Source organism: Labeo rohita, chromosome 4 (genome assembly GCF_022985175.1).
Source record: "Labeo rohita strain BAU-BD-2019 chromosome 4, IGBB_LRoh.1.0, whole genome shotgun sequence".
In the NCBI taxonomy this organism is placed as follows: domain Eukaryota; kingdom Metazoa; phylum Chordata; class Actinopteri; order Cypriniformes; family Cyprinidae; genus Labeo; species Labeo rohita.
The window spans coordinates 39,647,028-39,662,894 of NC_066872.1; the positions used below are offsets into that span (position 1 = coordinate 39,647,028).

Here is a 15,867-nt window from a genome sequence, read left to right on the forward strand (position 1 = left end):
TAATGTATTATCTTAATTAGGACCACACTGGTTTGTAGTGCAAACAGTTTTACCATTTACTGCACGTTGATATTCTTCTCGTTGTTTCCATATAGCGGTTAATGAACCGGAAGTCTCACACATAGAGTGGATACATAATCCAAAAAAAAAAAAAAAAAAAAAAAAAAAAAAAAAAACTACAATTACATGGAAAAATGTCAAGTGACATTAGTGATAGTTCAGCTTGCATGTCTTAAACTAGACTATCTTTTATGATCTACATAAAACGAAAGTGTTTTCCACTGATGCAGGTTATGCATAACCTGGGAGATAACACTAATTTGAAAGAATTTTTATTAAATGTTAATTAAAAAAAAAAAAATCTAAATGTATTATGAGCTGTTTAATGACATTTTACCATTTACCATAATTCATTAGATTAAAAAAAATCTAAACTGTAATATACAAAACAACAAAAAAAAATCATACACTTTATGTCAGAATGTATGTTTATAGGGTGGACCTCGTAATTTAACAGGTTTGAGTCATGGGCGTCGGAACCAATAAATGCGGGTGGGACAGGACCCACCCACTTTTGAAGACCAATAATATCGGACCCACCCACTTTTACCGTCTCTAATTCACGAATATGTCTGCGCACTTTTTAAAGCCATCAGTCAAATCCATTCCACGTGACGAATGCGCTAATAGATTAAGCTCCATGCTCACGTGTATGAACATGCAGCATCTGGGGTGGAGCAGTGGAAGGAACGGGCGCGGGCGCATTAGGCGCAATCATCAAACATATTTCAAAGGAAGCGGGCGCCACGGTCCTGACAGCATCGCTGTCTATACTGGGTGTGTTTAGGCAATATTTGCGCCTGCTGCACTCCTGTAACACAGCATCTGAGCGTATCTGCTGCTCAGATACACCTAAGCCTAGCCCGTTACTTTGTTCAAACTTATTCCCTTAATTTTTATTTTATTGAAAACAAATGCGTTTCCGATGCAAAATGAGATGTGAAAAAGCAAAACACCGATTTCGGCAATAGGCGGACTCGAACTCGGGTCGTTCAGCTATTCGCTTTACCACTTGCGCCACTGGAAACTCGTTTGAACAGTCGTATTTTGTGGTATTGTCACGTTACTGGATAGAGGCAATATACATAATAAAAGGCACCATACTACAGAAAATGGCATATACTCTGGACCCACCCACATTTATTTTGCTTCCGACGCCAATGGTTTGAGTACACCATCGTCAGTGTTATTGAAAACAAGCATTTATGCAGCTGGACTTTTGACTCAAAACCTTTGGCTACTGACATATAGCTCCTGTGACAACTGTCCCATGTGACAACCGGACCTGGTCTCCATAAAATGCTTAAGTCTAGTAACTCGTATACAGTAAGTTATCTGAAATGTTTCATTCATATTTTAACGTAACGTTATTAAAGTAAGCTGCTTAATGTTAGGCTATGGCTATGCTAGGCTCCAAATACCAAGCTGGTTAGATGACTATATCGGTGTTATTTTTATTCATAGCTAAATAGTTTCATTAAGGTGTGAAAACAATTTGTATTGCATAACATATTATGCAATTATTAGACAAAAGGACTGCTGGAATTCGTTGGCAGTCAATGCTGTAAATTCACATTATAGCCTCAGATGTCCACAGATGTCCTGGCTGTCTATTGACAGGACTTTCACATTCATGACAGAGTCAGATTGAGAAGAGGCTGGTTAATGTGTCACTGACATATGCTCTGAGAGAGTGCAGGGATTCGGACGCTATTTACTGTTCAGTAAAACAAGGTAAGCGTTTGCTTTTACATTTGTTCACGTTTATTTGGGCAACCAGATATTGGGTTTGAATTTTAAGTAGACTTATGCTAATTTTATACATTTTAAGTCACATTTAATTTAATGATCTCTGTGTAAACAATTTAAAACAATATGGTGAATGTTAGAAGAAAAACAAACTAGGTAAATCAGAAATCACGGCTGTCTAACAGGATGTTTTGCTCATCTCCATCACTTTCACTTTCAGTCTTGAATTTGCAATATGATTTTTTGCGATTTGCAATGTTCTGTTTGCAGTGTTTGTAGATCATTTATTTCTTACAACTGCAGTAGACGGTGATTGGCCGAGGTGTCAACTCCTCTAATCTCACTTACGTTTATTTCTATAAAAACAAGTAGTATTTTCGTTAATATGCCTATTGTTTTATCATTTAAAAACCTCACAAACACCCTGATGAATAGTGCTTTTTTACAAATATGCTACTTAGTTTGTTAAAAATAGATATAAACATTCAAAATTGTTTAGTTTTAGGTGCCACTCACACAGCTGACAATTACAGCCTGAGTTATTACATTTAGTAAAGATTCAATAGTTATTTAATAGGTCAAACTTTGCAATAAGGTTCTATTTGTTAACATTAACATATACTGTGGAAAAAAAGGATTATTAAAAGTACATTTTACAAGAAAATATTTCAGGCTTTGTACTTTAAAATGGTTTTATTCACTGTGTTACTTGCAGATTCTTTGCAATTATCAAATTTCAAGCTTTTTCTGAGTTGAAATGGTTTCTACACCAATATTTGTATTTTTACCATTTTTATTAGCTCACGTTAACATTACTGTGACATTTATGTATTACTTACTAATGTTCATTAATACATCAGCTGGCATTAAGTAATGAAACCTTATTGTAAAGTTTTATCTATCTATCTGTAAAATATAGTAAAAAAAAAATACCATGTAAATGGATAACTTCAGTAGACGGCTAGATTTTTTTGAGCTAGACAGATGTCATTATGTAATTAAATCAACTTTAGCCCAATCTGGGTAGAATCTAACCCTTGACGTAACATTTCCTCTGTACAAAGTTCCTGTTTTATGCCTCCCCACAGCTGTTGACTGGAGACGACACATAATCCGTTGTAAAGATGTCATATAAAGACAGCGCTATTAGTTTCCCTGAGCTTATAAAGGTGAAACGAGACGGTGGCCGACTCAGCATTGCAGAGATAGGCACTTTTGTACAAGGAGTCACATCAGGAGCCATCCAGAAGACTCAAATAGGTAAGAACATGATTATGGAAATTCAGTGTTTGGGTGGAATTTTTGTAAAATAATTGTGCTGCACCTGCATAGGTGCCATGCTAATGGCCATATGGCAGAAGGGCATGACTGAAGAAGAGACCCTGGTATTGACAAGAGAGATGATGAACTCTGGAGAGACGTTTAAATGGCCGGAGGAATGGCTTGTGGTAGACAAACACTCAACCGGTGGGGTTGGAGACAAAGTCAGCCTGCCACTCGCTCCTGCTCTGGCTGCATGTGGCTGTAAGGTATAGGAAATGCCATGGACTATATTTTAAACTATGCAAACATCTAAATTTTAAGATTCTGTAATTTTAAAACAAAGAAAGCAATGATGATGTACACTCTTAAAGGGGTCATCGGATGCCCATTTTCCACAAGTTGACATGATTCTTTAGGGTCTTAATGAAAAGTCTATAATATACTTTGGTTAAAAATTCTCAATGGTTGTGTAAAAAACACCCTTTTTACCTTGTCAAAATGAGCTCTGCAAAAATCATCTCATTCTAAGGGGTTGTTCCTTTAAATGCAAATGAGCTCTGCTCGCCCCGCCCCTCTCTTCTCTCTGTGGAGTGACAAGCCTGTTTACTTTAGCCGCGTTCAGCTGCTAAACTTCCTAACTACCACTTATAAGGAAAAGCGATTGCAAAGATTCATAAAAAACCCTTATACGCACTTCTGCTGTAAGTGAAGCTGGATCACGAATGATTCGCACGAACATAGACGGATATATGTAGTTCGGGAGCCACATTCCCTTCCCAAACAAACGTAATCTACTGCATCTTCAGCGGCTCAGATGTCGGGAGTAAATGACGACCACTATGTTCAATATTACATCCAGCAACACAACGCCTCAATCGCTCAATCTAATTTAAATCCATGCTCCGGCATCAAAACAATGGAGGTTACTGGACTGTGACAGCTGGTCTGAGGGAAGACGCTCATGTCAATCAACTATCATGGGAGCGGCCTCTGTGGGTGTGACGGCACACCGACAGGCATCTGAGAATGGCTCGATTTGAAAAAGGGAATATTATTTTTTTACAGATTAATTAAAAACCACTGCATGGATTTTTATCATTATAGGGTAGATTTGTACATACACTGCCAACACACATTAATGTTCAAACAACTTGAAAAAGTTCATTTTTGCATCCGATGACACCTTTAAAAATAAAGGTTCCAAAATTGTGTTTTTGCACTGATGCCATAGAATTTTTGGTTCCCCAAAGAACCTTTCAGTGAACATTTCCTAAAAGAACCATTTTGAAGAACATTTTAAAAATCTAAAGAACCTTTTCTGCATTTGAAAGATTCCACTGATGTTCAAGATTCTTCAAAGAACCATTGATGCCAATAAAGAACCTTTATTTTTTAGAGTTAGTAGAATTTTATTAGAATTGTATTAGTTATTAGAATAAGATAAATTAGAATTTTGGAGATTCTGCACTATATCTAGGGCACATTTTTTACTCAATTACATTTTCCACCACCAGCCAATCTTAATTTATTTTAAAATGAATGCAGTTGATGTATTTTAGACATGTAGGTTTTTTTCTAGGTGCCCATGATAAGTGGAAGAGGACTGGCACATACAGGTGGCACTCTGGACAAGCTGGAGTCTATACCTGGGTTTAAAGTCAACCAGTCAGTTGAACAGGTAAGTCAAATGATGGTTTTACCAATCGTGACAAAATTCAAGAGAATCAGTTTTGGCCTATTAACTGTCAGATTGTAGTAAATACAGTCCTCATGTTATCTTAAAATGATTCTATTATAAAATAAAAAAATGAGTATTAATTAATACCCAAATTACATTTACATTTGTGAAGACTTTGTAAACTAAAGCTTATTTCCAAGAATATATTACCACATTATCTTAATCTTGATGCAACATGCTGAACAGGAACCTTTCGTAAAAAGGAAAAGTCCAAAGTTTATAGAGTCAAGAGTTTTTGAAATCTGCATCTGGCAAATGCAATGCAAATCTTGACTAATGATCATGAATCATTAGTGTTAAAATTTGCATATTTACTAAGCATCTCATGATGATTTGGATTAGTTCCTTATTCTTTGTTAGAAGATCCAGCATAAAGTTCTGGTTAACAGGTTGCATAAATGTTAAAAAAAAAAAAAAAAAGCAATATAACATTAGTATATATATACTGAATCATCTGATCATGAGAACACGTATCTAAATGAGGAACTGACTGACTAATGCATACCGACATCATAAAATCCTGCTAACCATGTCTTCCGTGCTCTATTCTAATTAATGTTGATACTGAATATAAGCACCATCAAATCAATTTTTACCACTGAATGTAATCCTAATATAATGAAATCTATGTAAATGAATGTCGCCCATGTACTGATTCATCACAGCATGCTGTCTCTCCCAAAACCAAGACTAAGCCATGACTTAGTATATGCAATATTTCACAAACACACTTCTTACTAGCCACAGTTAGAAGTCAGAACTCAGTAAAAGGTTATTACTATTGTACTATTACTATATTATGCAAAATTTGTATATTCATAAAACGCAGAGTGACAAACCAGGTATTCATTTAATTTTGTAACATTTATGAACACAATCATTACTCATTTTCATGACTCTATCATGTGATTGGACTGCCAAATGTTACAAAACCAAAAAAAATAAAGCTAAATATATAATTGTTTTATATTATATGCTTGTAGGTGAAGCAGATCCTCGAGGATGTGGGCTGTTGCATTGTGGGACAGACAGAGAGTGTAGTTCCAGCAGATCGTGTTCTCTACGCCATCAGAGACGCCACATCGACTGTTGATAGTCTTCCTCTGATCATCAGTAAGATTAACCTAAAAACTGCTCATTGCAGTATTAATTCCACTTCTCATGATTACTGTTGTCCATGTTCTGTACAGGCTCCATCATCTCTAAGAAAGGAGCTGAAGGTCTGAGTGCTCTTGTGTTAGATGTGAAGTTTGGCAGAGCTGCTCTATATAAAGATCTGGACAGCGCTCGCCGTCTTGCTCAGTCACTGGTAAGAGAGCTTTTCCTGTTTACACTATATAATCACTGTTATCGCTACATTATCATCTACAATAATCATGCAATTTTTTTGAAAGTTGCATCCAAAATTCACTGGATTTAAAATGCATCCATCAGGATTACTGAGTGTGTATTTACACTGAACATAGGAACATAAATTGAATTGCAATTAAAAAAACAACAACACAGGTAATAGATTCTGGGAAATTAAGCTCATTTAAAGCTAATTTATTAATTATATTAAAATATGTACATAAAATTCAGATTTCTATATTTGGCATTTTAAACATATCTCTCTCTATAGTTCTTTCTATGCATAGGGCCTTTAAATCTTCTAATAACTTCAAAACTAATGTTTTTTTTCAAAACTGTATGTATGTACAAAATGTATATAAATATAGACATTTATACTTTTATTTAGCAAGGTTGCTTTAAATGGATTAAAAGTGATGATAAAGACATTTATAATGTTACAAAAGATTTCTGTTTCAGATAAATGCTGTTCTTCTGAATTTTCTATTCATCAAAGAAACCTGAAAAAATTCTACTCAGCTGTTTTCAACATAATAATAATAATAATAATAATAATAATATATTTTTTGAGCAGCAAATCAGAATATTAGAATGCTTTTTGAAGGATCATGTGACGAGTAATGATGCTAAAAATTCAGATTTGAAATCACAGGAATAAATTACATTTTAAAATATTTTCAAATAGAAAACAGTTATTTTAAATAGTAAAAATATTTCAGAATTTTACTGTTTTTGCTGTAATTTGGACCAAATAAATGCAGGCTTGGTGAGCAAAGAGACTTCTTTGAAAAGCATTACAATTCTTATTTTTCAATGTGTATAATATAAATGTGTATCTGTTAGCTTTAATGCACTTATCAAAATAACGAAACCAGTCAAATGCCAAGTTTTACTGACAAAAAATATATATTTAAATGTATGATTTTACTTACAAGCTGCAAAGGAGTGTAAAAATCAGAATTGTCCATAAAATAACGTCTTCAGAATCATTAATAGATGTGAAAATCAGCTGAGAATTAAACAAATAGTCAAACCTGGCTCAGTAGAAGAGAAAAATCATGTGTTTGCAGTATTTCGTGGTGATTAAGGGATAATACAAGACTTACAAATGGTTGTCAAAAGCAAAAATGCTATGAAATGCACATTATGTTTGGTGAAAAACTGACATTCTACATCAAAACATGCACTATTTTTGCAGTCAGCACCTCAAAAGTGTTGGATTTCATTTTTTTAAATGAAAGTGTTGTATTTCTACTTACATTCAAATTTGCAACCTCAAATCAAATTCGAATTGGCATTTAAAAGTCATTCTCAGTTCAACTGTCACACAATACTGTTGTCAATTTGCTGAAAGGTCACTGCAGGCAACAAGCTTGGTGTGAAAACAGGGGCGGTGCTTAGCCGGATGGACACTCCCATTGGCCAGACAGTGGGAAATGCGCTTGAGGTGTGTGAAGCTCTTGAGTGTCTTAAAGGACGAGGGCCAGATGATCTCAAGGAACTGGTTATAAATTTAGGTAAGGAGAAGGACCAGTTTTGAACATACCACTGTACGATGACAACACAACTAAGATAAACTGACCACAAATGTCTGCATTAAGCAATCCTAAAAGTGTCCATTGTATTTAGGTGGCTATCTATTGTGGATGTGTGGCCACTCCTGTACTCTAGAGGGTGGGAAAACTGAAATCGCTCTGAAACTGGAAAACGGAGAAGCCTTGAAAAAGTTTGAGGCGATGCTGATGGGTCAGGGTGTGTCGGCAGATGTTGCACATTCCCTGTGCTCAAACGAGACCGACTACTTTAAGCACATGAAGCGTGCAGCACATCAGACAGAGCTCGAGGTGCTAGATGATGGTAATTATGTTCCATGTTCTCGTTTGAAAATCAAATATGTTAATTATTTTTACATAACGCTAACAGCACAGGCATGATTATAAACAGATCGCACAGAGCGCGCTATTAATATTCACTGTTATTCATCTACATGCAATCATCACGTCCATTATCTCAGCGGCAGCCATTGTGTGTGTATGTGTGAAACGCTTGATTGACAGGAGCCGTTTTGGACATCGACGGTTTGGCCCTGGCTAAAGTGCTGCATAAACTAGGGGCGGGACGTACTAAATCAGGAGAGGAAATCGATTATAGTGTGGGAGCAGAGATTTTGGTTAAGATGGGACAGCAGGTACAGAAAGGTTAGTCTTATTTATCTCAAAATATATACTTCTAACTAAAAAGTAGTCTGGCTATTAAAAAAATAGTATGTGAAAGTCACTACAATGCATGTTTATTTCAGCAGTTGGGTTAGAAGATGTCTTAGAATAAAATAGTTTTAAAATAACTATTTATTTTTAAATGTATAATCCAGTTTTGCATGATGAGTCAAGACTAATATTAATGTTGCTTGTGGTTCATTTATCACACTGGAAATGGGTCAAACTGCATTCTGGCATATCACCCATAGCATTTTTGCAAATGTAAGATGTTAAATGTGAAATATGCACTCATACTATGAGTAGGAAGTAATATTTCACCCCTAAATTAATGAATACAAATTTGGTCCATCTTTGATCTGCTTCCAGCTCGTTAATCACACTGGAAATGGATCAAATTGTTACAAAAGATTTCTATTTTAAATAAATGCTGTTCTTTTTAACGTTTTGCTCATCAAAGAATCCTGAAAAAAGTATCACAGGTTTTAAAAAAATATTAAGCAGTCCAACTGTTTCCAACATTGATAATAAATAGGCATATTAGAGTGATTTCTGAAGGATCATGTGACACTGAAGACTGGAGTAAAGATGCTGAAAATTCAGCTTTGCATCACAGGAATAAATTACATTTTAAAGTATATTAAAATAGAAAACTATTATTTTAAATTGCAATAATATTTTGCAATATTACTGTTTTTCTGTATTTTTAATCAAATAAACATTGATAATAAATCAGCATATTATAATGATTTCTGATGGATCATGTTACACTAAAGACTCAAGTAATGATGCTGAAAATTCAGCTTTGCATCACAGGAATATATTCTGTTTTAAAGTATATTAAAATAGAAAACCACCATTTTAAATTGCAATAATATTTCACAATATTACTGTTTTTTTCTGTATTTTTAATTAAACACTGATAATAAATCTGCATATTAGAATGATTTTTGAAGGATCATTTTACACTGAAGACTGGAGTAATGATGCTGAAAATTCAGCTTTGCATCACAGGAATAAATTCTATTTTAAACAATATTAAAATAGAAAACCTCTATTTTAAATTGCAATAATATTTCAGAATATATCTGTTTTTTCTGTATTTTTAATCAAATGAACAGCCTTGATGAACAAAATGATGAGTAATCACCCACCATTTCACAGATGTGAAAATGTTAAATTTGCATGCCGTTCTCAAAAATAGCCTGTATCTCTGTATAGTGTCATTGAGACAAATCTGTATTGATACTCTATTGATTCAATTGGCAGGTGAATCATGGATCAGGATCCATCACAACTGCCCAGATCTGAGCACACACTATTCTGACCTGCAAACAGCTTTGGTCATTGGCAGCCTTGACAAATACAAGGCAGCATCGCGTGTGGCAGAATTCATCAACCCAGACAATCTCAACATGTCATAACACAGCCTCGTTCAAGACTTATTTTGTTTGTAACAAATATTTCAGTCTGAATGTATTGTTTATATGAGGCCACTAGGGAGTTTTTAGAAGAAAAACATGAGAGACAAAGACCAACAATGACGTTTGAGCTCTGCATCTGGAAAATGTTTAAACATATTTGCTTACCAGTAGCTAAAATATTACTGTAGCCCAGGTCTGCTTGATCCAGATTAGTTGCAGCTATAAAATCACCTAAACCAGATGATTGAGGCCTTCAGCTTTACTTGAAAATTGCACGCAGGTGTGTTTGACCAGTAGACGAAATGCTGCCACCATTCACTCGCAGAGGAACTGCAGCATTACAGACCACAAATCTCTGAAGAGCTCCAGAATCTTAGAAAACAGGGTCAGCTCTTGTTTTTCTTGTATAAAAGGCATCTATGATGGTGCCTTGAGATGTTCATAGATTTGTGAGAAGGTAAAAGGAATTTGATTGCACAACGTGAATTATGTTTTAGGTTTGAAAATGCCTTTAGAGCATAACACTGGTGCTTCATTTATATTTTTCAGTGAAGTCTTTCTCTGTGAATTTAATCAAACCAATTAATCAGTGTGATTATCTTTTTATTTTGTTTAAATAAATTGAATTTGGAGAAGAGATAGGGTGATCTTTGCTGCCACATAGTGGTACAAATCTATCCAACATGGCTGCAAAGATTTTCTACATCCTTAAATTATAAATTATACTAATAAGATTTTTTTTTTCCCCAATGTAACTAAATTTCCAAAATGTCAGCTGCCAACATTGTCATTAACGTGAGCTTCATTTTTTTATGCAATAAAAATTTGTATTTCTTTTGACTTTGTGAAATATAAACTTAATATTTCTCTGAGAGATTCACCAAATCACAATTTACATTTTATATTTGAGTCTTGCTTAAATATAAATTTTTACATCAGTCGCCATCACCTTGTTTTTTGCCTCCGTCGAAAATAAAAAGAATTATTTAAAACAAATACTTTCGCATTTTTTTTATTTCAACACACGTAAAAAAGGATATGCATTCAGTCTATTTTCTTCAAGATTAAAAAAAGCAAATAATATTGCTGCTTTTCGATGCCTAGGGTAAGTCTTCAAACGAGGACGAGAAGTTTCATCTAAAGGTGGATTTTTCTGTCCCGGTTTGGGAGGCATCAGTGCGCCACAGAATTGAGCGGTTCTGCTCTTATGTTTCCAAGATCAAGCGCAGAATCTGTTTCTTCGTCAATCTCACCGATTACAGCCCTTAAACACAAACATACAAGTTTTTAAAATCCAATAAAGTCTGCAGTTGTTTTATAAGCTGCAAAACTACTAGAAAAGACATAATACATACACATTATCGCCTCTGACAATATACAGTCCCAGCACCACCTGCTCTACGCCCTGGGAAGAGCTGAACACCCGCTCATGGCTTTCATCCAGGATGAGATTGATTGTCTGATCGAAGCCCTTTAGCGTCCCCTAAGGACAAAACAATAAAAGGCATAAGCAGGCTCCATTATTAATGCACATAAACAATGTTACTTAAAAGAGAAGTTAATTTCCAGAAAGAAAATGTCCTGATAATTTACTCACCCCCTTCTCATCCAAGATGCTCATGTCTTTCTTTCTAAAGTCGCAAAGAAATTAAGGTTTTTGAGAAAAACAGTGCAGGATTTTTCTCCATATAGTGGACTTCAATGGGGATCAGCGGGCTGAAAGTCCAAATTGCTGTTTTAATGCAGCTACACAATCCCAGTCAAGGAATAAGAACCTATATGTAGCAAAACGACCTTTCATTTTCTAAGAAAAACACAAATTTATATACTTTTTAACCACAAATGCTCATCTTGCACTAGCTCGACCTCACACGTGATGTGTGCAAAAGTACCAACCCAGTGTTTACAAAATAAACAGGGAAGGAAAATCAAACGCTGTTTACAAAAAAGGTAAAACAACGATGTTGGATGATTTTAAAGTTGATTAAAGAAAATAATATGGAGTTTTTGGCTCTACCCTACCTTTTTTGAATCAAAGTATACAGACAAATAAGTATATAAATGTTTGTTTTTTTAAGAACATGACTGATTGTTTGCTAGATAAGACACTTATTCCTCAGCTGGGATTGTGTAGAGCTCTTTGAAGCTATTATGAAACTGCAATTTGGACCTTCAACTCATTGGCCACCATTGAAATCCACCATATGGAGAAAATTCCTGGAATGTTTTCCTAAAAAAAACTCGTCTTTGCAACTGAAGAAAGAAAGACACATCTTTGATGACACGTGCGCAAATCATAAAGTTTTAACTCTGGAAGTGAACTTTTTTACTTTAAGGAAATGATAAACACTCACCACAATCATTCTGCCATCTGAAGTGATGATGGCAACCGTCCCTTAAATAATGTTGGTTAGGGAAATATCAGGCTCATGACGACTTATATGTGACCCTGGACCACAAAACCAGTCTTAAGTCGCTGGGGTATATTTGTAGCAATAGCCAAAAATACATTGTATGGGTCAAAATGATCGATTTTTCTTTTATGGCAAGAATGATTAGGAAATTAAGTAAAGATCATCTTTCATGAATATACTTTGTAAAATTCCAACTGTAAATATACGAAAACTAAAAGAACTTTATTTGGACAACTTTAAAGGCAGTTTTCTCAACATTTTGATTTTTTTGCACCCTCAGATTCCAGATTTTCGAATAGTTGTATCTCAACCAAATATTGTCCCATCCTAACAAACCATACATCAATGGAAAGCTTATTTATTCAGCTTTCAGATGATGTATAAATCTCAATTTTGAAAAATTGACCCTTATGACTGGTTTTGTGATCCAGGGTCACATATACACACACATAATCATATTTAACATAATTAAATGTATTATGCAATAGCACAATGCTATTATTACGTACATAGTACATACTACACACAAAATTTATCACGCATATTTACTGTATATACGTAGTACATATAAAATCTGATAGAGTACATTTATAAATGCATACTAAAACGTGATAATGTCTTTATCATGCTCATAACATGCTAAATCACTTGATAGCGCGCCACAAATCGCGCCTATTGAAACACATAAACACTGTCATGAAAACAACACAACGCCACTACCCACTGATATATAACATCGTCATCATGAAGTCAATCAAAGGATACGGTTAATGTAACTCTCCAGAGCCGTAGACATCTCTGCTGGTGCTTGTTTAAATCCACCGGTTCTCCAGCACAACTACAACGAAACACATTCGTTCAGCTGAGCCGGAAATGAGAACGGAGAGACTCGAGTAGCCGATGACAGATCGCGACGGTACTAGTCGAGCACGAGCAATCGAACCAATGGTAATGGATTTTTTCCAGAAGGTGGCGCACTCTATAGGTTTTTAACAAGGAGGTCTATAGAATACGGTTTCTAATGAGCAACCTTTGAGATTAGAATCAGTTCTTGGTGAAAAGGGAAATTGTTTCAGGGTCACAGTGGGGGCCGATGGAAAGACTGATGGGGATGATGACGATGGCACTTACACAGAAGTGCTGTGGTGGTACAATGGTACCGTGATGATTAATGCTACTTTGATTTCCCTGCTGAAAAATAAATAAAAAATAGACACCATCACAAAATATTTAACTTTAATGTTTTTATTGGTTATAATGGGACTTGCACTGGTTTTAATGAAAACTATAATGACCATGTGGGTCTCTAAATCATAATAAACACCACAGAAAACCATTTTTAATGGTTTTAATGGTTATAAGTTGATGGTTTGTAATGTTTGTAATGGTAGGCTGTTTGTAGTGGAAACCATTAGAATTTCTGTGATGGTTTCTACTGTTATTTTTTTTTTCAGCAGGGTTATAGAGTATCATATTGACGGAATTACATGGTATTTCAAATATAACTTTTGTATTATTCTGCAAACTATATGGCACTTCTTGGTACACTTGGGTTAAAAACAACTCATTGCTGGGTGAAATATGGACAAACCCAGCAAATGGGTTGCTTAAAACGAACCCAAAGAAGTTGGAAATGAACATTTGTTATTTTTTAAATAAATGAACATTTATTAATAAGTTGAATAAATAATTAAATAATAAACATTTTTTAGGTTTCTTATTAAAAAATACTGGGTTAAAAACAACCCAGCGCTGGGTGAAATATGGACAAACCCAGCAAATGGGTTGCTTTGACCCAGCAGTTGGGTTAAATGTTTAACCCAGCTTTCTGGGTAGTTTTATTTAACTCAGCTATTGCTAAAAAATAACTATATTTCTTGCTTAAAATGAACCCAAAGAAGTTGGAAATGAACATTTGTTATTTTTTAAATAAATGAACATTTATTAATAAGTTGAATAAATAATAATTACACTTAAAAAAATTCTGGGTGAAATATGGACAAACAAACCCAGTGACTGGGTTGTTTTGACTCAGAGGTTGGGTTAAATGTTTCACCCAACCTTCTGGGTAGTTTTATTCAACTCAACCATTGCTGAAAAATTACTATATTTCTTGCTTAAAATGACCCAAAGTAGGATGGAAAATAACATTTATGTTCAATAAATGAACATTTATTAATAAGCTAAATAAATAATTAAATAATAAACATTTTTTACGTTTCTTATTAAAAATACTGGGTTAAAAACAACCCAGCGCTGGGCGAAATATGGACAAACCCCGGCGAATGGGTTGCTTTGACCCAGCAGTTGGGTTAAATGTTTAACCCAGCTTTCTGAGTAGTTTTATTTAACTCAACCATTGCTAAAAAATAACTATATTTCTTACTTAAAATGAACCTAAAGTAGGTTGGAAATTAACATTTGAAGAGTTCAGATGCAAAACCAGCTAAAAGCCATCTTGGTCAAAAATGAGATAATGATACTGAGTGTATGCTCTCGACACATATTATACGTCCATCAAATACTTTTTCTTCAAACTCGCTAAAATAGCAGCCTCAGCCCAATCAGAAGTACCGGTACTTACATAGAAACCTATACATTTGAGCCTGATAAAAATGCATTTTTAAAAGAAAGACGTCAGATGGATTTAGCTGGTTTTGCATCTGAACTCTTCATTTATTAATCTATTCAATAAATGAACATTTATTAATAAGTTGAATAATAATTACACTCTTAAAAAAAATGCTGGGTTAGAAACAACCCAGAACTGGGTGAAATATGGACAAACAAACCCAGTGACTGGGTTGTTTTGACTCAGAGGTTGGGTTAATGTTTCACCCAACCTTCTGGGTAGTTTTATTCAACTCAACCATTGCTGAAAAATTACTATATTTCTTGCTTAAAATGAACTCAAAGTAGGATGGAAAATAACATTTATTAGTATGTTCAATAAATGAACATTTATTAATAAGCTAAATAAATTATTAAATAATAAACATTTTTTAGGTTTCTTATTAGAAAATACTGGGTTAAAAACAACCCAGCACTGGGTGAAATAGGGACAAACCCAGCGAATGGGTTGCTTTGACCCAGCAGTTGGGTTAAATGTTTAACCCAGCTTTCTGGTTAATTTATTTTACTCAGCTATTGCTAAAAAATAACTATATTTCTTGCTTAAAATGAACCCAAAGTAGGTTGGAATTAACATTTATTAATGTTCAATAAATGAACATTGATTAATAAGTTATATAAATAATAATTACACTCTAAAAAAAATGCTGGGTTAAAAACAACCCAGAACTGAGTGAAATATGGACAAACCCAGTGATTGGGTAGTTTTATTTAACTCAACTGTTGTTTAAAAATGACTATGTGCTGACTTTAAATGAACCCAAAATAGGTTGTAAATTAAAAATCAGACACATAATTATTAGAGGCATTAGTAAAAATCAAAAGGTGAACATTTATTAATAAGCATTAAAAATAATGTTTATTATATAATTAAGCTGGGTGAAATATGGACACTCCTAAAAATAAAAGTTCCACAAGGGTGTTTTTGCAGTGATGCCATAGAAGAACCATTTCTGGTTCCCCAAAGAACCTTTCAGTGAACAGTTCCTAAAAGAACCATTTTGAAGAGTATTTTAAAAATC

At 34.4% G+C, this 15,867-nt stretch overlaps 2 protein-coding genes across 4 annotated transcripts; one reads left to right on the top strand and one right to left on the bottom strand.

Annotated features, from left to right (window-relative positions):
• Window positions 1-1,127: 1,127 nt before the first annotated feature.
• On the top strand, window positions 1,128-9,977 carry tymp (thymidine phosphorylase). 3 transcript variants are annotated; one of them, XM_051108371.1, is made up of 11 exons: window positions 1,128-1,386; window positions 1,642-1,794; window positions 2,898-3,069; window positions 3,142-3,338; window positions 4,652-4,750; window positions 5,794-5,923; window positions 6,001-6,119; window positions 7,515-7,677; window positions 7,790-8,017; window positions 8,218-8,358; window positions 9,646-9,977. In XM_051108371.1, the coding sequence occupies exons 3-11, from the start codon at window positions 2,934-2,936 to the stop codon at window positions 9,798-9,800; spliced, it is 1,368 nt and encodes a 455-aa protein (XP_050964328.1). In that variant the 5' UTR covers window positions 1,128-1,386; window positions 1,642-1,794; window positions 2,898-2,933; the 3' UTR covers window positions 9,801-9,977. The 3 variants fall into 3 exon arrangements, with proteins under 3 accessions (XP_050964328.1, XP_050964329.1, XP_050964327.1); XM_051108372.1 differs by having other exon boundaries at window positions 1,681-1,794; XM_051108370.1 differs by having other exon boundaries at window positions 1,701-1,794.
• An 819-nt stretch (window positions 9,978-10,796) lies between these two features.
• Window positions 10,797-13,125, bottom strand: lsm8 (LSM8 homolog, U6 small nuclear RNA associated). Its single transcript, XM_051108374.1, has 4 exons — window positions 12,980-13,125; window positions 12,155-12,195; window positions 11,156-11,283; window positions 10,797-11,064 (listed from the first exon to the last, which is right to left on the bottom strand). Exons 1-4 carry the CDS (start codon window positions 13,008-13,010, stop codon window positions 10,974-10,976), a joined length of 291 nt encoding a protein of 96 aa, XP_050964331.1. The 5' UTR covers window positions 13,011-13,125; the 3' UTR covers window positions 10,797-10,973.
• Window positions 13,126-15,867: the final 2,742 nt, after the last annotated feature.